General features: G+C 36.0%; 1 protein-coding gene across 3 annotated transcripts in view; it reads left to right on the top strand.

Annotated features, from left to right (window-relative positions):
• Nucleotides 1–27,463, top strand: part of MALRD1 (MAM and LDL receptor class A domain containing 1) — a 292,727-nt gene that overhangs the window by 67,810 nt on the left and 197,454 nt on the right. For all 3 annotated transcript variants that reach the window (XM_068934618.1, XM_009673718.2, XM_068934619.1), the window contains exons 15-19: nucleotides 2,590–2,742; nucleotides 2,892–2,997; nucleotides 4,262–4,629; nucleotides 6,286–6,698; nucleotides 26,005–26,092. In XM_068934618.1, the coding sequence (XP_068790719.1) occupies nucleotides 2,590–2,742; nucleotides 2,892–2,997; nucleotides 4,262–4,629; nucleotides 6,286–6,698; nucleotides 26,005–26,092 (1,128 nt within the window). The remainder of the gene's footprint in view (nucleotides 1–2,589; nucleotides 2,743–2,891; nucleotides 2,998–4,261; nucleotides 4,630–6,285; nucleotides 6,699–26,004; nucleotides 26,093–27,463) is intronic.

Below are 27,463 nucleotides of genomic sequence, written 5' to 3'. Positions count from 1 at the left end.
TAAGAGCCCAGAGTCAGCAAGAAATCTAGACTTTTGTGATAACAACTCAGTTTAGAGATGACTAAATCTACTCACACTGTAAAGGCAGCTTCCTCAAAACATTAACAAAGCCCACTATCATGAAATGCTACGCTCACGGTATCAGTCTGATTCCTTCATAGTTATTGAGGGAACTTGTTAAAAAAAAAGGTAGAATGGGCAGCAAAGAGAAATAAAACCCTACAGGTGGCATGGAGAGTATTAGAAGCAAAAAGGCATCTATCAGAGACCTGAAGTGATGTCCGAATGAAAAAAGCAGAAAGGATCATAAAGTTTCGTGGTTTGAATGTCAAAACACAGTAAGGATGACCAGAAAAAGTTTTAAGAAAAATTAGCAGTACATTCTTCAAACACATGAGGAGCAGAAAGCCTGACAAGAGTCTGTAGGGCCGGTTGATGGTCACAGGATAACAAGAGAGAGTAAGAAAATAAGAAGCAAGAGAAAGACAGAGAATAAAGTGCTAGAAGAGAAAGTAGATTAATTCTTTGTGTGTGTTCACCGTATAAGAAATTGGTAGAGACTCAAGCGATAACTCTTCTCTCTGGGTAATCTATCTAAAATCAGAAGTGCCAGTGAAAGAGGTTATTGGATAGCTAAATAATTGAAGTGTTAGCCAGCATGCAGAACCACATGCATTTGGCCGAGGATCTACCAGCTTGCCCTATTCTTATACCTTCCCAAGGTGTTAAACTGTTGGTTTGAGATTTAGCTGAAGGTTTGAGGCTTATTTTATCTCAATGTATTCATCCATGTTTAAATTAAATGCCTGGTCTGCTGCTTCCTTTCTTTTATGTTTTGTCTCTGTTACAGAGTTACAGATGCAAGAAGTCTGGACTCAGAGACTTAAGTGTTTTATCTTGTTTATGTGCCTCTTTTGGTATATCCATCTTTGTCAGAGGTTTGTCATATTACTTGCTTCTGCTCCCCTAGGAATGTGCAACAGAGTTTCTTGTGTTTCTTAAAGTCTGTGATGAGCAAAAAGGTAACCATAAATAGCTCTCTGTATCTCATCACTGTTATGTCCCGTCAGCGGATTCTCAGTCCCTTCCATCATGCTGAGGTCTTTTCATTTTTGAAAATAATTTTTTTGTCTTCGTTTTCTTTTATCAAAACATTCCATCAAAAATTTTAATTCTTCTCTTCTTTGTCACACTTACTCTATGTCATTTTATCATCAGCAATACTGGGCCACATCCACCATACACACAGACATCTTACATTTTCTTTGATCTATTAAATATTATTTGGCTTTCTGTATTTGTGGAGGTTTTTGTTTTAGTTTTTTTTTTCCAGTCAGCATTAGTTGTGCATTTTTTACATGCTTCGGTTAATAATCCATAAAATAGCTCTTGTCTTTTTAGCCACTCTAGCTAAAAACAATAATGATCAGTATGATCAGTAATTTTTCACTCTTTCTATCAAATGATATATAACTTTAAATTATAAAACAGTTCTTAAAAAAGAAAGAAGCATTAAAAACTCCCATATCTTCCAGCAGTAAAAATTTATCTAATATTCTGTTTTCCAAGAGACTACATTTAATTCTGAAATGTGTGTTTTGTATATCATAATCATATAGCCACTACAAGTTGTGTGTAATATTCCAGAAATATTATGGAATAATGATAGAATATTGAGGATTGTGTCTGAACATTTTTGGATTTATTCTATATGTGTAAATAATAAATTATTACTTTAAAATTACTAATTTTTAAAAACCTTTTGCATTTAAAGGATATTCTAATTACAGGAATCAAAATATCATTTTATGATTTAATGAGGAAATTTTTAAATGCAGAAGAACAAAATCTGAGGTTTCTTCATTTTAATATCATAAATATTTGTCAATTTACTTTCGTACATTACATCCTTCCACTCTTTTCTTTCCAGATGTATTTGTTTTGCATTATACACATCTTCTATACCATTGCTGCTATTCTGGATGAAGACTTAGGATGCTGGAATGCAGCTAACCATATTTTTTTAACCTTAGTCACTGCAATGATTTGTTTCAGATATTTCCTACTTTTACCAATATGATAATATCTCAGTAATGCTTAATATTTAGCTTTATTTGTATTATAACTCTAGGAAGAGCTTTATTATCATTAGCATACTTGCAAGACTTAGGGAATAAGGGATTTGATTCCTGGCTCCCATATAGATTCCTTAAAAGATTGTGCACAAGTCTTGTTATTGCTTCGTGTGCACCATGTTCTTGTTCTGCAGCATGAGTTTTATGAAGTCTGTTTTCAGCTCCTCTCTGCCTGCTTTGTGTACTTTGGCTGCAGTGCCTTTACAGTGGAGGCCTCATTTTGCTGAATACATTGCATATAATGATGGCTTGGTTGTTCTTGTGGGACAGTTGTCTTAACTGCTATGAAACAAATACCTCATCTTGTCCTCTGTCTCCTCATGCCCCTTTCCTAGACTTCTGTCTGGGATGTTGATGACATATTAGAAATATTTTATTTCCTTTTCATACTTTAAAGCTCATTTGGTGCTGTTATGTTCAGAGACAAAGCAAAATGTCTCTTTCCTCATTTCAGCTGCTGTATGTGACTTTGAAACAAACAACTGTGGTTGGCTTGAAACTGTAAATGAAGACGAATTTGACTGGATAAGAAATTCCAGTAGTGCTCTTCCACCTGCTTTTCAGACGCAAGCTCCTCAGCAGGATCACACCTACAACAGGTCTGAAGGTAAGACAAATCAGGCCTAGAAACAAAGTGGCATAGATATAGCTTCCCTTCAGTCAGATTTCAAGAGGAGGCCATGAACCCTTTCGAAGCTTTTAGAAATGCTTCTTTCTTCAGCTTGAAAGGTTATTTTTTGTGTTTTATTTCAATAGGTCATTTTATGTTCATTCTGAAAAACAGTAGCAACATTGCACAAGTTGCTCAGCTTCGAAGCCCAAGGTTCAGCCAAACTGGATCAAGTTGCACAGTGTCTTTCTGGTATGATAACAGTTTTAAACTTATTAATCATCTCACAGTGCTTCTCTTGGAATTTTGCAGCAGTACACACCATGCTCCGCAGTATTGCCACCTTTTATTCTTTAATCATACAGTGTCCGTTATGACTAGTAAGCTATAGCATTTAGAAGGCAGAACTGAAACATGGGACTGTGTTGTTGCCACACTTTGGGTAAAAATACATTAAAGGATTGTGTCTACGTTTACACAGAGAAATACCACAGTCATTTTGATAACATTTCTACTTTGGATAATTCAGTTTGAAAATGTTAAGGAATTTTGTTCTAGACTAGAAAACCATTCAAAAATCTAATACTAGATTCATTGAGTCTTCTTTGATATCCCAAAATTAGTTTGTGCCTTCTTTAAGTGAAAGCTATGTTGCAAGAATTGGAGCCTTGCTTCCCATCCTTTCCTTACACACATAGAAAAAATCCTTTCAGTTACAGCCAGGACTACATAGAGACTCTGAAGAGACAAAGAGGGACAGAAAAAATAAACCGTAATTTTTATACTGAGGTCGAAGGTGATACTACTGCTTAAATCCATTTGGACTAGCTTTAGTATTATTCAGTGTAGTGTTTCCGAGTAGTGCATTTGCCATAGAAAGAGGAAATACCTTTTTGTCAAAGATTCATGACTTGAAATGGGAGGGACGATAAACTTGTTATTTGATGGAGTACAAGTCTGGAAATTGCAAATTGTTGGTTCTGTTCCTGTTATGTTCCCAGTTAGGTTATACGATTGCTGTTCAACCTTTTTACTCTCTACCTCTTTATTTCCAAAAAATGAAATCATATATGGCATTATTAAGCTCACTTATGCATTTATGATTTTGAAATGCTTTGAGATCCTAACTGCCACAGATTGAGGAGGTGCTTTTACATTCAATAAGTGTGCTGTTTTTCTTTCTTGAAACTTCACAATTAGGTACTGAATTAAATTTATAAAAGACATATTAAGCATCCGAGTGAGCAGTGAGCTCACTTTGAGCCTAATGGGAAAGCAAATGTCTCTCTCCAGTTATGGATTAGAATTTAATGAATCTCTTATAATCTTAAATTCTTGAAATGAGCTTTCAACTCATACACTAGCCTGCCCTGCTATCGGTATCAGTGTACAGAATGTGGATAGGCAGTGTAGTCTTTCTATATTTCTCAGAGCTATAACAGAAAAGATATTGGTCCTGTATACTTGATATGGTCCATTCTCTTCATTTGCACCCTTAACTTTGTTATCATTTTAGGTATTACAATTATGGACAGTCAGTTGGAGCAGCAGAGATGCAATTGCTTGTGGATGGGCTGAAAGAGCCTACTGTGCTTTGGAGGATATATTACAACCAGGGAAATCAATGGTTGAAGGCATTCATTCAGCTTGGACGGCTTCCACATCCTTTCCAATTATCGCTTGATAAAATAAGTTTAGGTTTTTATGATGGCATCTCAGCAATTGATGATATTACGTTTGAAAATTGTGCTCTTCCACCTCCAGCAATAAGCTGTGAGGGTCCTGGCCATTTCTGGTGCAGAGACACAAAAGCATGCATTGATAGTTTATTGGTGTGTGATCTCGTGGATAACTGCGGGGATGGATCAGATGAAGACAACTGTAGTGAGTACTTTGTTATTCCTTGCTTTATATCGAAACCAAAGTTGCTTGCCAAGTTCATCCCTGACATAAACAAGCACAGTGCTGTTACAGCCTATCAATGTGACAGCCAATGATGATGCAACTGAATATAGATACTGATGAAATAGATTCTGAAAATTATTCTTGATGTAAATGCATATGATGAGTTACAGATGAATTTGAGGGTAAATGTAATTCATTTCCTTTATTAAAACTAGTTATATTTCTTCAACTTTTGTAAAATAAACCCATGTATTACAAGTTCATTCTCAAAGGGATAATTCATAGTCTGCCAATAGATTTTGGTTAATGTGCTGACTTTGATTACACTGATGGGAGTAGAACCAAAGGTATATATGAACTGAGAGGAGTGTATATCCAATCTATATATAATTATCTACCTAAAAAATATTTAAATGTCTGTATCACTAGAAGATACTAGTCTTGCTGGGCATAATTATTCCTTTCCAAGAAAGAACTCATAGGAATTGAACAAAGCTATGGGTCATTCACATTCTTGACAATCACTTTGCAGTGCAGAAGGGTGTTGTTGATGGTTTTTTTCCTTCAAGCATGCATTCATCAATTTTAAGAATTCAGGAACATTAATATAAAACAAAATTAATAACTAGCAAATGCTTTATCACATCCTGAGGTAACTAAATTATGCAAATCACAATGAGTTGCAAAAACAGGGGACACCTTACACACTTGAAGGGAATTGTACTGGTGTCAGCTGAGTAATAACTTAAACCTAATATGAATTAAAAGTAAAGCACAAACTTTCTAGTCTGTCTCAGTTTTCCCAGTTGTAATAGGAAGTAACGCTTATCTTTTTTATTATTCATTTTGAGATCTAGGGTTAGAAAGTAATATATAGGTCTTCTATGGTTTTGCAGTTCGGAAGATCATAACAAATAACGGTTTCACTAAGAGAAGAAGTAGAATTGACCATTATGTCAGTTAGTCACTGTTTATGGAAGAGAGTTGCAAATACTGAACCCAAGTTCTCCATCTCTGACACTCATTTTATTTTTTTGCATCCGAAGTAATTGGTGTAATCAACATATTTTGGCTTGATATTAAGTAGAGTAAAAGTGCATTATATAAATGTCTCTCGAATTTAGCTCTGAGCAAGCTGTTACATTAGTACAATAAGGACATAGAAATAAACTTAAAATTTGATTTTAGTTATCGTGCAAAAACATGTTAAGTCACTTATTATGGCTACCACAAGACTAATTCCTTTGGTTTATTTCATCGAGGCTACTGCAGTTTTAACTTCTTTATTCATTTAAATGTCAGTTAAGGGACTTTGCATGCTTTAATTATAAAAATATACACATTTATGTAATAACATGATTAGTATAACATTCTTCACAGTTCTATTTATTCAATAAGTTAATTATGCGCAGTTTGCCAGATGTACATTAGAAGAGGTACTAGTTAACTAAAGATTTTTTTTTTTGTCCAGGCAGTGTAAATCTATTCTTCAAAGGGAATTTTTTGCAAGGGGAAAAAGAAAATGTTTTTTTTCCCCCTCTATATTAGAAAGAAAGTGAATGAAAAATACATTAAAGTAGTATCAATGTTTGGTAGTGCTTTCATTTGACAATCCATTCTGTTCACATGTTTCAGACCCTGACCTACAGTGCAACTTTGAAAATGGGCTGTGCAATTGGGAGCAGGACGTAGAGGATGACTTTGACTGGATCAGAAAACAGGGTCCCACCCCCACGTTTAATACAGGCCCGTTAAAGGATCACACAACAGGCACGGTCAAGGGACACTACCTCTACATGGAATCCTCAGGACCTTATGTATTCCAAAATAAAGCAGTTTTGCTTAGTCCTGTCTTCAACCCCTATGGCAACGAAACCTGCATTTTCCGCTTTCATTATCATATGTTTGGAAAGCAAGTTTATAAGCTGTCAGTCTTCCAGAGAACTGTGAGTAACACCAGAGGACAGCTGCTGTGGTACAAGTTTGGAGATCAAGGCAACAGATGGATAAGACAGACACTCCACATCAACAGCTCCAAACCGTTTCAGGTATGACCCTTCTAGATTATGATATACTCACTTCCTGCATCATCAAAGACTGTACAATCTAAAAGGTATTAGTAATTATCTGATTAAATTGACTTTGAAACACATTTGTAGTATTTTGACTAAGGATGTTCCAAATATTTAGTTTTTCTGGAAGCTGCTTTTCCCTTTAAAAAGAGGTGATTATCTTTTGAATATGAACCTGTGGTACATAAAGTAGGTGTTATTTTTATTTTTCTAGCATTCAGCACAACAAATTTTTCTGTGAACCTGCTATAGAACAGCTTGGCAAAAATTTTGATTCATTCAAAAGAAAAGACTATTAAGAAGACTCATTTTCTATGCCCGACTCTTCCAGATTTACACATTAATCTTTAATTACATAAAGCCAGAAAAAGTGTCAATTCAAAATACTTGATTCCAGTCTAAAGTCAACAATCAAATATCATTTTTGGAAATAAATATGACTGTAAAAATATAACTATCTTTATATGTGTGCAAATAAAAGTATCACTCCTTTTTCTCATTTTCAATATTAATTTGGCCTAGACCTGTAGTATATCTCAGTAGCTGCGTGTTGATGTCAGTGACGTTTACTGTGTTGAAAGTAGTGTGAAGTCTTGATTTCTTGTCCTTTTGACTAAATAGGTAACATAGTTGAGAGTAATGCGAAATTCAGCTTCCTCTACTAAACTCTCATTTATGTCAGTCTTAAGAGTAATTTAGATCCATTGTTTTCTGTAGGGTTACTAATGCTAGATACTTATATGGAAGCCAAAAACAAGTCTAAAATATGTCAAGAGTTCAGCTAGATGAACAAAATTCTTTTAATTAAAGTTTCAATTTTTATTTTAATGATCTTTTAGTAAGGAAGTTTCACAAGCATATATATGTTTAAGATTAATTTGTGTGGTAGGAGGTAAAGGGCATTCAGGCAAAAACTAGTTTTGACACTGTACTATGGTCTGTTCTAGCATAATATGAGCTCTGCAGTTTTATTATTATTTTTTTAACATTGTAAGGAAACATATCCTTTGTCTAGTAGTTTATCTAAAGAATTATAAAATCAATTTTGATACATGGCCTGTTTAGGGTTAAGAAGGTTTGTTAAGTAACTCAAAACTGTTTATACTGCCTAAGTATTATAGGGCTCTCTGTTGTACTTGTCCAGTTCTGTTCGGGGCATGCGAAGATTTTATACTCTTGTGACGTACTTTTGTTTTTCATAGTCATTTTTGAGTGGCATGAAGTGTGAAGTATTGTTTAACAGTTTGTTTTGAAATAGGAGATCAAGACCTGATGTTCGGTCTGGTGTGTTCTGTTTTTCATGATGGAGTTTGCTTTGTGACTGCCTACTACCCTTCAAAACTAAGAAATTTTGAAAAAAATGAAAGAATTTCTGTTGCTAATAAGTTGTCAAGTGCTAATGTCTTTCTAATCTTCCTCTTAAGTGCAGAGTGTTGGGGTCCTTCCAGAACTAGATGTGGGGGATGGGGGGAAGCAACGTCTTTACACTCTGTGACCATGTTTTCTCTGAAGCCTTAGTTGCCTGGTGAGATGTGTGCTAAAACAGCCTCTCAGATAGTTTTCTGTTGTCTGCTGATTGGATAGCATCATAATAACAGATAATCTATCTTTAAGAAGGGCAAGAAGGAGGATTTGGGGAACTACAGGTCGGTCAGCCTCACCTCAGTCCCTGGAAAGGTGATGGAGCAGCTAATCCTGGATACTGTTTCCAGAAATGTGAATGACAGGAAGGTGATTTGGAGAAGTCAGCATGGATTTACAAAGAGGAAGTCATGCTTAATCAACCTGATAGCCGTCTGTGATGAGATGACTGGCTTGGTGGATGAGGGAAGAGCCATGGATGTTGTTTACCATGACTTTAGTAAGGTTTTTGATGTTATATCCTATAATATTCTCATAGACAAGCTAATAATGTGGGGGCTATAGATAAGCGGTCAGTGAAATCAATTAAAAACGGTTGAAATTCCAGGCTCAGAGGGTTGTGGTCAGCAGCACGAGGTCCAGCTGGAGGCAAGTCACTAATGGTATCCCCCAGGGGTCGATACTGGGGCAAATACTTTTTAACATCCCTCATATGACTTGGATTATGGGACAGAATGCACTCTCAGCAAGTTCACAGATAATACAAAACTGAGAGGAATAGGCACTCCAGATGGTTGTGCTGCCATTCAGAGGGACCTTTACAGGCTGGAAAAGTGGGCTGATAGGGATTTCATGAAATTCAACACGGGGAAGAGCAAAGTCCAGCACCTAGGGAGGAATAACCCCATGCGTCAGTACAGGCTGGGGGCTGACCTGCTGGAAAGGAACTGCAGAGAAGGATGTGGGGGTCCTGGTTGGCAACAAGTTGACCAGCAATGTGCCCTCAGAGCAAAGAAGGACATCAGTGTCCTGGGTTGCACTAAGAAGAGCATTACCTGCAGGTCAAGAGAGGTGATCTTTCCCCTCTGTTCAGCCATGGTGAGGCCATATCTGGTCTACCGTGTCTTGGGCTCCCCAGTACGAGAGAGTCATGGACATACTGGAGTGGGTCCAGTGAAGGCCTACTAAGATAATTAAGAGGCTAGAGCATCTCTCATATGAGAAGAGGCTGAGAGAACTGGGACTGTTCGCCTGGAGAAGAGAAGACTGAGGGGGGGATCTTATCAATGTGTTTAAATACCTTATGCATATGTATTTATACACACAGAAAAGATGGAGGGTGGGGAAGAGGTGTGCAGAGAGGATGGGTTCAGAGTCCTCTCAGTGGTACCCAGTGACAGGATGAGAGGTAATGGGCACAAACTGAAACGCAGGAAATTCTACTTAAACATAAGGAAACGCTTCTTCAGAGGTTGCCCAGAGAGGTCGTGGAGTCTCCATTGTTGGAGATATTGAAAATCTGACTGGACAAGATCCAGGGCAACCTGCTGTAGGTGACCCTGCATGAGCAGGGGGGTTGGGCCAAATGATCTCCAGAGGTCCCTTCCACCCGCTACTCTTCTGTGATTTTTGTGCAACAACATTAAAGTTGTGGCCTCTATGTTTACTATGTTGTGGTCTCTGTATACTGTAATGTTAGTGTTTCATTTTTTCCAATGCTTAGTGTTGTAGGTTACCTTCACATTTGAAATGAAATGTTTAGATTCACTTGAGACTATTAAATTTGTTTTTCCTTGAAATTCTACAAATAAGATAGAAAATTACCAAAAATTTGTAATCAAAATATAGGTCCTGATGTCCTAAATTTCTTCTCTGTCCCTGGCCAGAGTATCACTTTTAGCTGTTTCAGGATTTTCAGAGGTTCCTAGGCAATGGAAAACTTTAGGGTAAGGACTGAAGCTGGCCTAATTCTTGATAATACAGACCTTAATTTCAATTTTTCTTTCTTAATGTATGAGTCAAACATACACCTGAATTAAAACAGATGTTACCACCTCTTCCTCTTCCTTCTCTGTATAATTCTGTCATTTATTTACTGTGCTGTAAGAAAGAACTACTATTTATGAATAGTAAACCCCAGAAACTCAAGTTTTTCGCTCACCTACAGCATGGGAAGGCAATTATGTGAGCTTATTAACAATCTTACCTATATACTGACTGTTACCAAAAGAAGGAGTTCTCAGCTAAAAATTTGAAGCTGCAAAGATCCTTGAGACCATTTGGAAAGCTAGATCCCCTTTTGGATGTTTGGAAGTCTACAGTTATGAAACTGTAGGGCCTTTAATTGAATGCTGTGGCGTAAACCCAAAGGAGACGGCACATGAAGACTTCCGTTGTTCACATCAGCTCCCACTAAACCTTGTTCTCGGAATCGTATATTTCTCAGGAAATTTTTGTTCTAGCTGCCATTAAAACATGGCTGAAATTTATCCGTGTCAGATATTTTGCATCGATGTGATATCAGTGAGCACAACAGCAAAGGTTGAATGAGTGAAGAATAAACTTTAGAGATAACAGATTTAAGTGAAAGAAATGCAGTTCTCTGAGCCACAATTAACTGTCTCTCTGAAATACTAATGCTGGCAAGTGACAAAACTGCTCCAAAATAGACGAGCTTATAAAACAGTTTGGTAACTGTAGGTTAGTGTGATCTAGCGCTTTCGTTTGAGTTCAGAATTATTATCACACAGAAATCTGCAATGAGTTTGCCTGTGGTTTAGGAAAATTACATAATCTAATCTCTTTAAATAATCTGACCTTCAAATGTAAGCAATGCCTGAGCAATTGCAATGACTGAGCAGTTGTATATTCTGGACCTTTTAGGAAGTGTTTGAATTTGAACGGAGAGCTACAATTCTTACTTCCTTGGTAGGGATTTAGTAAAGTTTGTACTGCCAGAGCTTGTGATTCCCCTGGTATGTGTGGGTGGAAGCCAGGAGTGAAGTATTGATTGGTAATGCTTCAGCAGCTGTTACTTTCACAAACTCTACACACATCAGATAGATAATCAACCCATGTAATTTTGAAAATAGAGCAAGAAGATATCGCAACGTTTTTCTGTGAAAATGGCAGGTAAAATATATATTCCTTGTCAAAGATACCCCTTTTTAATATATGGGACATTAGTTTCAATAAGAAAAAACAGGCTATTGAGTGTACCTATGTCTTTCCTTATCTAAATTCATTTTAATCTCCCTGAGAAGACTAGTTAAACATTTTTCCTTATAAGTGCATTGGAAAAGGCAGTAACATACCAATCTGTCCATGGCAGCCTACTTATGTTGATGATGAATAGTGTTTGCTTTTATCTTCCTTGAATAATCACAATACCTGACATAGCTTCAGCTCAGAATAAAATGTGAGCATTCTTTTTTAACATCTTAGATAAATGCAGCTGTTTTAGTTTGCCCTATTCATCCAAATATTTCTGCATAGAGCAAAAGTAAATTATGAATTATCTGAACAATGGCAAAATATTTCAATTCTTTCGGGCAGTGCTGTCTCCTTCTTTTAGTCGTGATATAAATCAGATACATACAGTATCCTTCATTGGATACCTAGGGCTACTTTACTGTAATGCAACCATATTATTAAAAAAAATCGGAATTATCTTGCTCAGATGTAATTCAGTTTTGCTCTTATGTAATATGTGTGTTCTCTGTAAGCAAAGATAATTACAGACCTTTGACACTCCAAAGCATAAGTAATACATAAAGGAGTCTAATATTCTATGTTTATTTTTATAATAATATAATTTAATAATAAATTATAATAAAGTAAAATACAGATTTTCTCACTGTGTTATGAAACATTAAAACATTCAAATATACTATTCAAATATACCATTAATGTTATACTGAATATAATTTAACATAATATTTTGAATATTAAATATAAAAAATTTATTTCTCTTCAAATAGAAAACTTTCTTCCTTAAGGTGTGGAAAAACAAGGACCAAAATCCAGAGGAAATAGATAATGAAAATTCTTGGAAAAATACTAGCTTATGGAATCACAGAATCACAGAATCGTTTAGGTTGGAAGGGACCTCTGGAGATCATCTAGTCCAACCTCCCTGCTCAAGCAGGGACCTCTAGAGCATATTGCCCAGGATCACATCCAGACAGGTTTTGAATATCTCCAGCGAACGAGGCTCCACTACCTCGCTGGGCAACCTGTTCCAATGCTCTGTCACCCTCACAGTCAAGAAGTTTTTCCTCAGGTTCAGATGGAACTTCCTGTGGTTCAGTTTCTGCCCGTTGCCTCTTGTGCTGTCGCTGGGCACCACGGAGAAGAGGCTGGCCTCGTCCTCTCGACACTCCCCCTTCAGATACTTATACACGTTGATGAGATCGCCTCTCAATCTTCTCTTCTCCAGGCTGAACAGGCCCAGCTCTTGCAGTCTTTCTTCATAGGAGAGGTGCTCCAGTCCTCTCATCATCTTGGTAGCCCTTTGGAAGCTTATAGGTAAATTCATTTTGCAATTAATAGATACAAGATGCATTTAGTATTTTCCTATTTTGCAAGCGATTAATAAAGACATACAATGAAATTATCTGTAAGAATTTCACTCTTATTAGCATATAGATGTTAGTTCTGGAAGTAATGAAATATTGTTCGAAAACTAGAGTGATACATTTGCTCTGAATATGCAATAGTAGTATGTTCTACAAACAGAAATACAAGCCAATTTTCTTTCACTGACTATTATTTTTAGTACCTGTTGTGCTATTTTTATATTCTTCTCAGTGTAAAATCCAAGCTGCTTGCATTTTAAGGGCCTCATTCTGAAACATTATGCTGGGTATACTGGTAATGTTGTAAATTGGATATCTTTTGCTCCTGAGCAGCATGCTTGAGATTCGAAACCAAATGTAAAGGAGTGGAATACGACCAAGCAAGGGATGACAGACCACTGAAGCACAGTATATCCCTTTCCCCTCAGATTAGCTCATTGCTGTTTGCATTTTTGATATTCTAATAGGCTGTGTACAGGTGGCTGCACCATGTCTTACTCACTGTTTAAGACAATTTTGTATATTTGAAATTTTTGCTAGTTTGGGAAAAATATTTTCAATCCTGAAATGGAACTCTGCTCTGTTAAAACAAAACGTGACTTGTTCTCATGTGTTTGGGATTCTTCTGATCTTCTGAACATCCCCTTTCTGTTACTCAGGCTGCGCTATCCAAGTGTCGGTACTGACCAATCCTATTTCATACATTTTCATGTAAATGATGTTGGCATTTTACTGTGAGTTGTAAGTGTATCAAAAATAATTAATTTAGTTTTCTGTAAAACCATTTTGTCCCATTTGGCATTGCACAGTATGATGACAGTTCCCTCAGCTCTGCAAGACACAGGGATTTAGTATGACTGTATCTGCAGCTTTCTTCTTTGGTTTTAAACCCTACAACCGTGTGGGATTTCCACCTCTTCTCGTTTTTAAATTCCTCAGCTCATTGGATCTGATGTTGCGGCCACCAAGTTCTGAACTAGGAGGCATTTGCTGGTGGAATCACTGAGCGTCATTTGTAGATCAGCTAGCAGGAAACATCTTTGAGGATCACTAGGGCCCCTTTACCTTTCAGATACAAAGCACTGAAAAACAGCCTTCAGGATGGTTTTATATGGCTGTGCTACAGCAGGATACATACACAGAGTGAAACATTACAAACTTCAGTTTTAGCCACCTTGGATATTTCACTCGAAAAACTTTTAGTTTTTTATTAAAGAGGAAGCCTTGGGCCAATTCTGAATAAATCTTTAATATAATCAATCTGTTTTACACTACTGTGGATGAAACAGAAAATTACTTCTGAGATTATTTTATAAATTACTCACAGCCCTAAAAACATAGTATCCGCAAACTGCGACAGTATCGTCAAATACATCAGTTGTATGGCCATTCAAATGGGAAAGGGGTAGTATTAGTTCTAATAGTTCTGATACATCAGTCCTCAAGTTTGTCTTGCATAGGCTTTATTTTTTAGCAGCAGAATTCATCTAAAGAAAAATAAGGGTGAATCTGAAGGAAGTTTTCTTCATTTCTATGACACTAGACTAAAATGATTGCTTTAGCTTTTCATATGTTCCTTTAGATCTTCATTTTTCATCTTTTCATTTCTATTGCAGGGATATAGGGGATATTAAGCCTTCATTACAAAGACTTTTAATTTTGAAAGAAAGTTTGCTCACTCCAAAAACAATTTATTTTCGATTACTCTTATCTTTTAGCTATAGAATTGGCTGCAGATGCATGTAGTTACAACTGAGCTTTTAACCTTGGTTGTGGAATAAGGACTTTCCTTAATTGCATTGATATTATGGTTTTGATATCTCCGTGAGACTGCATTACATTTGGTATTAAATGTGGATGTTGCAAACATATGTAACTTGCCTCCTGACTCTTACCGTTCATGTAAAACAGGAGACAAGAAGGGCTAAAATGTATATTTGGAGTGCTACCAGGTTACAATTACTAGTTAATGCTTACTCTTTTATCCTCAACTCATTCCTTTCATATTCCTTAGTGAGATGAAATAATAGTTCTTGTTTTGAGATTCTGATGATCTGCTCTGTAATAGGTATAGCAGGAATGAGAGTCTCACTCTTCAATTATTTCTGACCCTAGCTGTTAGGTTATAGTGTCAGAATTAAATTTACAATTGCTTTTCTAACAAGGGAACATATTGATAAACCCCCTCAAAAACATTTCCAATATGAAAAACTCAGGATTCTAACAGAAAATGGGCCTTGTAAAGTGGTAATTCCACTTTACAAAATATTTTTAAAGTGTTCTTGATTTTTGTTTCAAACAAAAAGCTTGTGCTATGGCCAGTTCTGAGATTTCAAAATTTAATGCTTTCTTAATGCAGCTGTAGTAGCAATAATTATATTTCATACATGAATAATGTAGCAAGACAAGTTGCAGTAGACTAAATACCTCTTGTAGCAACTTATGAAAAGATGTTGATTTGCTAGGTTTCTTTGTTTGTGAGCTATAATATTCTAGAAGTAATAAAATTTCAAATTTCACTTCTGACAACAGTCGTCACAACTATTGAAATTCAAGGTTCTACATCTCTCATCACATCTCATAGTATCACAGAAATTTTCAGAGTGGTTTGTTATTTCAGTATTTTTGTAGCTCCAAAAAAGTGGGGTTTTTTTCAGTCTTTCTTGTCTAATCATTAATTGATACATGTCAGGTTGAAATTCTGAACTTGCACTGATGTACTGCAGAAAATAGTGAAAGGAAACTAACCAAGCTTAACCATATTCTATTTCTTGCAGACAGCTTAAATGGAATATTTTATTGTCCCAAAGAGTGGTATTCCTTCTAGTGTGAAAAACAGTGTGAAGGAGACCATGTTCCGAGCTATCAGTTGTGTATCAGCATATGCAGCTAGGTCTCTTACTACTCACACTACCGATTGGAAGAAACCTAGTTCTGAAGGGGTTGTGCTCTTTCTTCTAGTTATCCTAAGGAACCAGTACAAAGTAGTTAGATGTTTGCCCTTATTTTCAGGAAAATTCATCAAGATAAAAAAAAAAAAAAGAAGTAGAAAAGTTTGACTATTTCTAGGATACCTTTACTAAGGTAAAGACTATTCTTCCTGGAAAAAGGGATGGCTGAGCTATAACAGAGAAACAATGAATCACCAGTGTCATGAAGAAACTACATAGGGAATGACTATTCATAATTTCTTGTAATACAAAGAGTGAAAGGTACTCTGTGAAATTGTCAGGCAGCACAAGTAAATAGAGAAAAGGAAACACTATTTTAGGACAATCTGTTGCACTACTCATTGCCAAGGGATATTTTGGATACCAGGAAGTATGAATAGGATCAATAAACACCTTGGCAAATTACTGAAAGGATGGTCTGTCAAGGGCTACTAAGCACAGTAATGAGTCTCTAACATCCAACTTGTGATAGATGGCCAAAAGCCTGGGAGCCACCACTGCACGTGTCTTTTGTACTTATTGTGGATGTAGCAGTAAGCTACCATGAGCGATTGCATTTAGCCGGACAGGTGACCTAATCTCTGGTACAGCTGTTCTCATGCCATGCAGCAGTGTGCTGCAGATAGCCTTAGGTGGCAGTTTGGCACCTCCCCAGTTATTCCATCGAGATGCTTACTCTTTTTGATATTCTGACTATAATTCCAGATATTCTGCAGTTGCTTTCCCCTTTATTGAAGAGGTTTATTTTTGTCAAGTGCTGTTAGCCTTTAGGCTTGATTGGATCATCTGCTACTTCCTTGTTCAGGGCCTCATTTTCAGTGTGTATGCTCATACCAGTTGGACTTTTTTAGAGCTTAGTTGGCCATATTCATATCTTTCATTAAAATCTGGTGTTGAAGTAGCTCTCAATTTATCAAGGACTTTTAAAAAATGTTTACTACGTCTCTTATACCCATTTGCGATCATTTTTCTATTTTTGATTTTGAGCTATTCCCTGGTAGTAATTTTCACACAAGGATCTAGCCACCATTGATTTCCACTCAGGCAACAGCTTCCTTCTTAGCTTTCGCTATATCATTGTTCATCTTCCTTCTCCTATTCTTTTCACTTGAACTCTCCAATAATTTGCTGAGATTTTTAGGGGATTCAGGGATTTTTTTTCTGTCCTGTGACATTTTTCTTTTGCTTCATGCTCATCCAGTTCTGCTCCATGTGTGTTGATATCTGGCTGTGTTTGCTGCAGCTTGCTAGCTTTCTTTCTGGGCACTGTCTGTTTTTCTTAACTTCTGGTCTATGTGTTGGCTTCTTTCATCTCTGACACCTGAGTCAAGCTTGTATTTTGCACTCTACTCTATTGTTTTCAGTATTACACTGTTTGTGGATTTCCTGATCTGTTTATAGTAATTATTCTCAGTTTTATTTTCACTCTGACAGCATGGTTGTAGGTTTAGCCAACATTCATGTGTTATCTATTAAAAAAAAAAAAAAGTTTGTCATATTTGACTCCTGTTAGAATGTGTCCTGGTGGGCTGTGACAGGTGGAGACGGGCTATTGTAGTTTTGGAAGCTGTGCCAGAAGATGTCCTGTGATCTCAGGCCAAGTTATGTGGATTAGTTCATGTCTGTACTGTTGAAGTATCAAAGCGTTTTGGTATGACAGCTATAATGCTTACATTGGGATGACCTAGACTCCCTTATCAGGCCTCCTCCTGATGGCCAGGATCAGAGCTTGCCTTGGAGGGCTACAGTGGGTCAGAGCTGGTAGTGAACTTTGTGTTGATAGTGAAAACTATTCAATGCCTACAGTATGAAGTGAAATACAGAAAACTGTTGTCTTTAAAAATGTGCATTGTGCAATGCAGTGTATTGGAAAGGCAAAAATAATGTAACTTTTAAAATGTAATTTTTAAATCTCAGTATTGCCATTTTTGACAGGTGGATTTTGTAGTATAGAAAACTGTGTAAAAACTAGGAAATCATATGAGAAGCCAGGAGGATACCTTGTCCAGTGTGCAAGCGTTCAGGAATAATGGTATGTTTTTAGCTTGTTCATTCTTTGGGAAACGAATTACCCTTTTGTTCATTGTTTGTTAAATACTTAACATTATGAAACTATACCCCACTCTGTGACAATATGAATGAATTATTCTTTGTATTATTATTTTATTGCCATACAGAGGAAGACTCAGTCATAATGTCTGCACAAAGGGGATCAAGGTTAAGATTTTCTGAATCACCTGACCCCTGCCTTTTCCAGTCAAATTTGTGTTCTTCGTTCTGCGTGTATCAATTCCTTGCTTTTGTTTTCGTTTTTATGGTGGCATGGAGAGATGGGGTTTTTTTTTCACCTTTGTTCCGGATAGATATTTACATGCAGGAAACTCAAAGGAAAATCTGTTGTGGATGCATGAGGAGTGATGCACTTCACTCGTAAGAGAGAAGCAGTGATAGATTTTATTGAGATAAGGTAATGATATAACAAAGTTCAATCATGAATAGGACAGTGATTTAACATGGGTCAATGGCAAGGTTCACTCGGTCATTTACTGCATGGAGGACAGGGTCAGACAAAAGTGCCAAGAAGGCACTCCCATTGAGTAACGAGGTTCATAATGGACCCCCTTGCTCTCTAAACTCCTTCTCAGAGGAGTCTAGGTGCGGCTGGATCCAATCTTAGTCCCAAACTTGGTCAGCAGTTTATATCTAAGGATTATGTGCACAATTAATCAAAGAGGTAACGTAGCAGAGTTATAACGTTTAGCATGCTATTAGTCGCTTACTGAGGATCTGTCGTGGGTAAAGAATCTCTCAGCCTCGGGGAGTAACCTCGAGAGGTGTCCCTACTCAAGGGGAGACCCTGGCATGCAGCCTGCTGTCATGCAGGAGAGCTCAACGGGCTTTGGGCTGCCTCCCCTATTTATGGGCTAGGATGATTGATTCATAGTCATATTTGCATACCAGCCAAATTTTGGTCGGCACATGCTTAATTAACCCTTGGCTATTGTGTTGTTATCGGTTTCCCCAGATCCCGCTCTGGGTCGGGTGCAGCCATCATGACTGCTCGTGCATGCTCAGTTAGCCCTTGGCTATTGTGCTGTCATCTGTTTCCCCAGATCCAGCTCTGAGTTGGATGCAGCCATCCCGATCGGATGCAGCCAGCATAACCACTACTGATGGTTTATCGCCCGAACAGGATTATGGGTGAAAGGTTAGGTTGGGGCTGGAGGAAAGCACACTGTCACAAAATCCCACGAGGTAAAAATAACCTTCACACGTGCATGCAAATTGTCAAATACTACCAAAACTTTATACGTAGAGAAAGTGAAATAGTGAAAGATAAACTCGCAGCCCACTGAGATACTGGGTAACAATTGGGTTGCTTGAATTTGAGGAGGAATCATAGAAAGCAGGAATTTTGCTATTCTGAAAATTAAGAGTAGTGTCATAAGTTTGGTACTGATATTACCATTTTACTTACCAGGAATAGCAAAACAGGAAAATGAGACTTCACAAAAGCACTAGAAGATCCAAGAAGGAAAAACAGTGTATAAATATTGTTAATCTTGAAGCTTATTATTAAAAGGTAGCTGTAGACTGCAGTTTTAGAAGATAAAGAAAAACGTTAGTGACATTTCTCCCTTTCTTTACTAGATCTAGAAGGCATCTTTGAAAGGGTATTGAAAAGATTATAGGAAAGCTGAAGTACTTCATTGAAAGATTATTTAAATCGCCTTCCCGGCTTCTGTGCTTTAGCTGCATCATCATACACAGATTTTTTCATTTTTAATAGTCTTTCTATGTTCATAGGATACATTTGCAGCAGAGGTAAGAAATAATGTTGAAATTCTATTTCTGGTAAAGTAAATAGGAAAACTCTCACTGTCTTTAGTGAAGGTAGGATTTCAAAGCAAGTTATATGTTCTAATGATAACTTTACACAAGTCTTTTCTTTCTTTGGGATTTTAAAGCTATGTACATGGATGTAGCAGCAGCACTTCCATAAGACTTGTCTTAGACTGCTTTGGGTAAGGAAATGCACACAGCTTTAGGCAAAAGATGTAATAATTATCCCCATGCTCACTAGTATTTGCTACCAAATGGACAACTTATTCCGTTGCTGGCACAATGCTTACACAAACATTCAAAAGGAAATTGTTATATTTCTTCTCTAAGTATATTCTGTAGCTCAGCATGGACAATTGTCTTAGCAGTAAGCATTGTATAGATCAGACCTAAATCTGTCCATGCAGGTCAAAACACACTTAAAGTAAAGGAATGGTGATGAATTTCCCTCTGAAAGTATTTCAGGATACTATAATGTGAGTACGGTTAGCAAAGGCTGATCTTCAAAGAATGTCATTACTACTTCCATCACTTTCCTATTCCAACACTACAACTCACCCACTTCGATTAGTACATACTCTTGTCAAAATGTGGGCTACCACTTGCAGTCCAGCCGTTAGGCCTTTAAATGGGCTGCCTAATAATTACAAGACTATCTGAAATGAGTGATGCTCTTTAAAAATAACCGCTTGCAGGGGAACAATAAGTTGACTTGTATCTTAGTTGTGAGAGGAGATTTATAGTATTTTTTCATCTTCTCCTTGACCAAACAGTAGATCTGGCCATGCACAGTTAGCCATAGATGTTTTAGTATTATTAGTGAGTATCCCCTTACCAGCTAAGTACTTTTACTACCTAGACATTTTTAAAAATAATTAATCATCATCTATCCTCAGTAAGGAATGAAAAAGTTTACAGTTTACAGTTTAAACATTATCAAAAGTAGAATTGCTAAAGGATGTATGTGCATTTTTGGGACCCTGTAGCCAACTGAAAAACAGCTAGGAAATTAGATTAGTTTTATGAGAGACTGAAAAATATCTGCAGAATTAAATTTTTGTTCTTTAGCTAAATAAGTTGTTTTAAATGTCTGCACAGACAAATGTATCTAATGTCTTCTCTCTTTTGTTTGTTTATTTTTTAAACATTTCATCATTACAATCTCAGATGGGTTGCTTTTTAAAGTAATCCCATGAAGAACATTCTGGCATAGTCTTGTAAAGTACAGAAGTCTGTGAATTTTCATATTAAGATGAAGTCAGAAGTAACTGTGACCTTAAATTAGATTAAATATAGATTTATCATTATAATTACCAGAGAGATGTCTCCCAGGTGGACAGGCTAACCATGTTATTTTATAAAGCTAGAATGTCTTAAACACGTAGCAACTGACTGTATACTATTTCTGCAATAATCCTTCCGATGTTAATATCACAGAGTGAAAACAGGGTCTTTTCTCTTGAGCGGTGTTTTGTGGCCATAATAGAGTGAAGTGCTGAGTCCCAGAATATATAAACAGTTATCAACGTTAAGCATGTGAGCAATCCCACTGGCATCAATGAAGTTATGGATCTGTAACAGGAAAGAAATGTGATTCTTCCCCGCTCTTTAGAGAAATGCTTGGAAAAATGTCATAAATTAGCATGAACATTCACAAGCTTATAGGGAAGTGTGATACAGTGTTTAACTGTACTAGAACCAGAGTTTTTCAGTACCTTGTAAAGCTGAGCACAGTAAAGCATATATCCTGTATATCCTTAAGGTCACTGATATAAACTCATTTGGATCCCTGTGTGAAAGGACATTATTACAAATTTTAAAGTTGCAGGGAATTTGATTCTAATGTATTTTTGATGGAAACAAAGAAGGGGACTGAAAGGCTTGGAAGATGGACAGTGGAATCCAGAGCTTTTTAGTGGAATCTAGAGCTTTTTACTTGTGGCATTAGAATTTTGTAGTTGCCCCATGTTGGTTATATTTGTAATACCTGATGGGCTGTCCCTCGTTGCACCTACTTTTGGGGGCAGATAGGCTTCATACTAGTGGAGTAGTCCCAATCCCCAGGTCATTCAAAATAGGGGCAGGCTGTGGCACCCTTTTTTCCAGTGCACCTAACTTTTCTTCCAAGGGAAAGCATAGCATGGAAGGTTCAGACGAAGACTTCACAGCCGTGTAAGCAGGCTGGACACCTAGATTAGAAATTTGGGAAATATTTTCAAGTCCAGCAATATAGATGTTGTTTTGATGACACTTAATAAGGTGTCCACCATGAAATCCATTAATTAGCTGTCATTAGCATCTACTTGATGCTAATTTCTTCCTTTGATGGCAACTGAGGAAGAAAAGGAACAAAACTGGGGAGAAGTAAATTACCATGTTCAGACTCAGTCATCAAAGAAACCACTAAGGCTTTTGACTCAAGAAGTCAAAAATAAATCTAAAATTTTCAAAATTCACAGTTTTTCAAAGAGATTGGTTGCACACCTCACTTGTTAAGTAAAGTTTCTCATTTTTGTGAACTTCTTGAAATATTGTGGGAATGCTTGTGCATTTCTGAAAAAATGATTCTAAAGTTAAAATTTTTTAGGATATGGTTGTTGGATGAAGATTATGTTGATAAAAGGTTGCCGAAGGAAGAAATTGTGACATGGATTTTAAGCAGCTAATGGTTCTATATTTTGTTTGTCAAGTATCTGTAATTACAAAAGTACTGTCATAAGAAATTGTTCACTTTCCTGGATGAAAAGTTAGGAATTATTTTCCTTTTTATATATATCGTTAAAAGCATAGGATTAGTTTGTTGTAGCAATACAGTGAATTATGTCTCTTTCTATGCTGAATTTGCTTTCAGTAAGTTATGACAAAGGTTCTTGATGACAAAATATTATTTGTGCTGTTATCCATTTGTGTGGTTTTCTCTCCTATTTTTCAAAACAAATCACGTGGTTGCTTGGCAGAAATAATAATAAGAAAATGCTAATCAAAATCGGCAAGCTCTAAATAATAATAAAGTCAGTAATGCAGTTGGATCTTCCTGAGATATACTAGGTAAACATGTGAGAACTGAGATCACTCCTACTTCCTAGATGTTCAGATATCTTCAGAATTTTGAATACCTCACACTTTTTGGAATGAATTCCATTTCAGCTTAGATTATGTTCATATGGAAATTAAGGTTTTATTTTACTAACCTTCAATGGAAACTGACTGGTAACAGAACTGAGGATTATTATAAAAATGAAACATTTGTATAGAACAGTATTTCCCGTTTTAATACTTCTTCTATTACTATTTGTCATAATTTTCCTTCCCCCTTCAAAAACCTGTTTGGTTCAAAACCTAAAGGAATCAATCCTTTTCTGTATACAGTATGCCTGCCGAATACATTTTGCTTTTTATGGATTTTTTTCCCTTCTTCTATATAGCCTTCATTCAGAATGAATCTGTAAGTTCCAAAAACTGGAGAAATTGGGAACTATTTATCCTCATTCAAATAATAAATGAGAAGTAAAATGAGCTTCATGGTAGATGAGTGCCCTGGAGGTTGTTTAATAATAGCTTATGAAGTTTGCAGAATTTCAGCCGGCAAATTAATTAAAGCGGTCAATGTTTAGCCAGGATTTCAGATAGATAGACTAAATTTTATACTGCAGCACTAGTTCAAAAATTGATTCTGTTTTCAATTTTAAGCTATCAAGTGCAAAACAATATGCTTTTCATTTTTAAAATCAATAAAGAAGTCATAATTTCATTTAGATTACACCTCCTTAACATTGATTAGAACCAGACTTGTAGTTCTTGACTCTTGCTGAATAGCTAAGTTAATATGTTTCAACATAGACCTACACTTTCTCTGTTACTTTTTCTCTGTTACTAATTTAGTTCATGCTATATGCCATAGTGTCAGACTTCCTGATTAATTAGCATAATAAAAAATCTGATTTGGGGATTTTTAAAGTAATATCATCATAATAACAATAATTAGGTATTCTGAGTTTTATTACTCGTACAGAACTGTATCTGGCCACTTCTATCTTTGGATGTTGTTATACCTTTAATAAAAATACTCTTTTTTTGAAGTGCAGGAGTGCTACCTCTTCAAGAGGTTGGTGCAAGATGATGAGTTAGAATAGCCTCAGAATGTGTGAATATCATGTCTGGAGAAATGGGCAAAGGAAACTATCAAGAGAGAAAGGCCCCGCAACTCACTGATTTACGTCAGTCAGAGCACAGCACATTTCCTTATTAAAATAATGTGTTTTCAAGGGGGCTTGGTTTTGTTTTGGTAATAGCAGTAACAGCTATATATGCTGGGTTAACAAACCTTCTGCCTCTTGGTCTGAATTTTAGCTCATTTAGAGTAATTATATATAAGTAGTTAATAATTCATGCATAGAAAACAAAGTCAAGTTTTTATTTAAATTGCTGTATGTTTGCCAGTTCAGATTAAACTGAAGTGATTTTTTTCTTTTATTTTGGTATAACACACTTTATTGTACAACATTTCCAAATAATAGATCTTGATTTCTCCTGTTTCCAAGCATTTTTATGCTGGGGATACTGACAAACTACTGTAGCCTTTTCCCCATTTTAAATTAAACAGGAAACAAAAGACTGGACTAACGGTTTAAAGGATTTCTGTGGATATTCTGAGAGAAAAAGTAAGAATCTCATACTGAAATGACAGGATCCGTAAGCAATATTGTCCTCATTTAGTGTTATCATTCACTTCAGGCATATTTTATGCTAAAATAACCCATCTTCAGCAAATTCATAATAATGGAATTACATCCATCTTCTTTTAATATACTCATATTAGTTAACATTGTTCAAGACTACAGCTTGCAGTTCTTTAGTCATCAGTACATCAAAACTGAGTCAAAATCATCTTTTTCATTGGCACCTGTTTTGTCTATAGAATATAATTTATAAATAGAACTGACTTTTTTATTTACTCTCATTGGCAATGTTGGGATCAGTAACTAAACTCTGTCGTTCATATGCATTTGCAGAACAGTGGGAACAACTTTATTGCTGTTAACATTGTAATACTGATATTATCCTCTTACTTTTGCATTGTTAAGGCCATTTTTTGAACCTTCAAATAAGTTTTCCTCATGTTGCACATTAAACTAAGGCTGATAAGGGCTGTGTGTACAATGACTCCTAATGTGTAGAAGAATTCTTTTATTTCCCTTGCTTTTCAGTTACTGAGTAGCCTGTTTAACATACAGGGCTGATTTCTGAAATTGGAAATCGTCTACAGGCGTTAATTAACTATAAGACAAAAGAAATACCAAAATGTAAAAGCCAAGCTTGTATTTTTGAAATGAGAGTTGATCTAAGGATGGTGTTTGCAAAATGTCAGTGACATTGAATCAAGACAATTAAGACACCTATTTACAGAGAAGTGCCGTGTATCTTTGAGTTACGAGTGGTTTAATGAATTGTTGAAAGTAAATGTTCTTTGCAAATAAAATTGCAAATAAGTACATTATTGCAAAAATATTAGAATCAACAGTACTGTAAAGCACTATTGCAATATTTTTGTCGTTATGTATACTTCATTCCTTTGTAGAAATTGTCCGCTGAACTGAGCAATAAACAGTGAAAAATTTATTTTACAATTTATGCAGCATTCCAGAATGATCTGGAAGCTTGAATATATGTATTGTTGGGGAAGGTATGATATAAATTTTTCTTTAAAAATTGGAAAAGACATACCGTGAATATTTTAACCTCAGTGGATCAGCAAGAATATTTATATATATATATTTTTAAAACATATATTTTTTAAAACATATATTTTGAGGAGGCTTTTTTTAGGATCAAGGTTTTATAAGGTAGTGAAATTAAGAAAAAGGTAAATCTGTCCCTATTCACCTGCTAGGATTTTGATAGTTCAGCATCAGTCAGAATAAAAGAGGTTTATTCTGTAATCCAGAGAGTATTTCACAAATACTAAACTCTTGCATTCCTTGGCAATGGACAATAATGAGAAAGTTAGTGTATACGGTATTGGCAATTTTAATGACTATTTAGTCTGTAAAAATATATTAAAATATGCTATAAATAATATTTTTCTTTAAAGGGTTGTAGAGCATATATGTAATCTACTTGATTCTTTTCATAGCAGTGGGATTCCTATAAGGGTATATAATTCATTCAGACGGACATTATTATAATTAATCATGATTGATGTTATTACAATAAGTACCAAAGGACCTAATCATAATGTGCCACTTACGATAATGTCTTGCCATCGTTTTATATCACAAGGATGTTTCAGTGGATTTGCACATGGCTGTAAAGCCAACTATACTGTTATAGTTCCCTGTGATTAAGGTAAACACTAGAGAAAGCTGACAGTAATTAGTCTTTCATAAAGTGTCACTAAATACAATATTAAAGTTCATTTAAGTTCAAATTTAGGTTCATTTAAAGTTTGAAACAGCATATAACTCTTCTGTCAATCAATGTAAAATATGTAATGAGAAATGGAAGTCTGCTATATGTTGAAAAATGCTTTTGTAATTATTATTCCGCTAGATCTTGGTGGAAGGTACTGTAGGAGATGGTTTCACTGGCGACATTGGAATTGATGACTTGTCCTTTTTATCATGTACTCTTTACAATGGTGAGTGAGAACAAAGTTAAAGTTGTGTGTACATCTCTTAGCAGTGAGCTGATTCTTTGCTGTCTTTTATGAGTATTGGTACTGGAAAAACAAGGTAGATCGATCTGTGACTCATGTCCAACAATGAAATCCATATTTGTTCTCCACCTTCCCAGACCCCCTTATTCATGATCTTATTCACACTCTGGAAAGGCAACAGCATGAAACAGTTTCTGCTGTGCATGAAGGGTTCAAAAGTGGAAGCTCTCTTTGGAATCTCAGTATAACATGATTTCTAGGAGGAAAACCAAACATGACTACATGCAAGCAAACTGACTTCATTTAGGAAAATCAGTTTGATACAGCCTTCCTACTCTCCCCTCATAATTCTAAATATTTTTGCAGTGACATTTGCTCTCACATTATAGCACACAAACAGTTTAAATGACAGGGCAGCCTGTCCTCAGAAGTCACTACTACGGTAAAATGTCTGCAGAACTGTAAAACATTATACCCAGAAATATTCTATTCCAAGACACCAAGTGGTTCCAAACCTGTCATGTTTCATCATGGAAGGGATTTTAAGAGGACTAGTGTTAGCTGCAGCAGACATTGCAGTGTTATATATGGTCTGATGGTTGAGGTACAGTCATAAGAGGGCTGCAGAATAGCAAACAATTTAGAACAAAGTCTTTCTTTCTGCAAATTAGTATCTTAGCACTTGATCTAAAACATCCTAATGCAGATACATTTTGTTTCCACTATTCCAAAAATTTCATATAGGTATAATTAGGTCTACTAGGAATATCAAGTGCATGCGGCATCCTGTAGATAATTTTCTCCCATTTTGTTTAGTTTATATAATATATAACAACATTTATTACAGCTCTTTGAACATAAAGGCTAGTTCCAAAAAAATTTAGTGAATACACAGTTAGTGTAAAACGTCTGGTGTTGGAGGAAGAAAATCTGAGGACAGGTTTAAAAAAACCCTACTCGTCCACAAATGAGATGTGAAAAAAAAAAAAAAAGAGGAAGAAAGTTGCAAAGTACAGAGGGTCAGAGTTTCAAAGTTCATATGTAAGAAAAAAAAGGTTATTTTACTTAGCAAGATGAAAGTGCTCAACTGTAATGGTATATGAACTGAATAGGAAACAGTTTTTGTGTCCTGTAAATTTTTTTTAAGGACTTTTAGTATTGAGAGTAAATTTTGAGGCATTTCAAGCTCCTACTGCCTCTATTTTACCACCTCTGGTTCCTCCACAAACTAAAAATCCCAGCCAGGGATGAAAGAGTCAAAGAGACTGTGGGAATAGCCCTGCAAAAGAGGCAATAGCTGTAGTGTATTTTACTGAGTATAATATGACTTGCATCAGGGACCTGAAGCTGAAC

Source organism: Struthio camelus, chromosome 2, assembly GCF_040807025.1.
Source record: "Struthio camelus isolate bStrCam1 chromosome 2, bStrCam1.hap1, whole genome shotgun sequence".
Taxonomy (NCBI): domain Eukaryota; kingdom Metazoa; phylum Chordata; class Aves; order Struthioniformes; family Struthionidae; genus Struthio; species Struthio camelus.
Note: the sequence above shows the minus strand (reverse complement) of the source record. Positions and strands in the feature narration are given on the sequence as shown.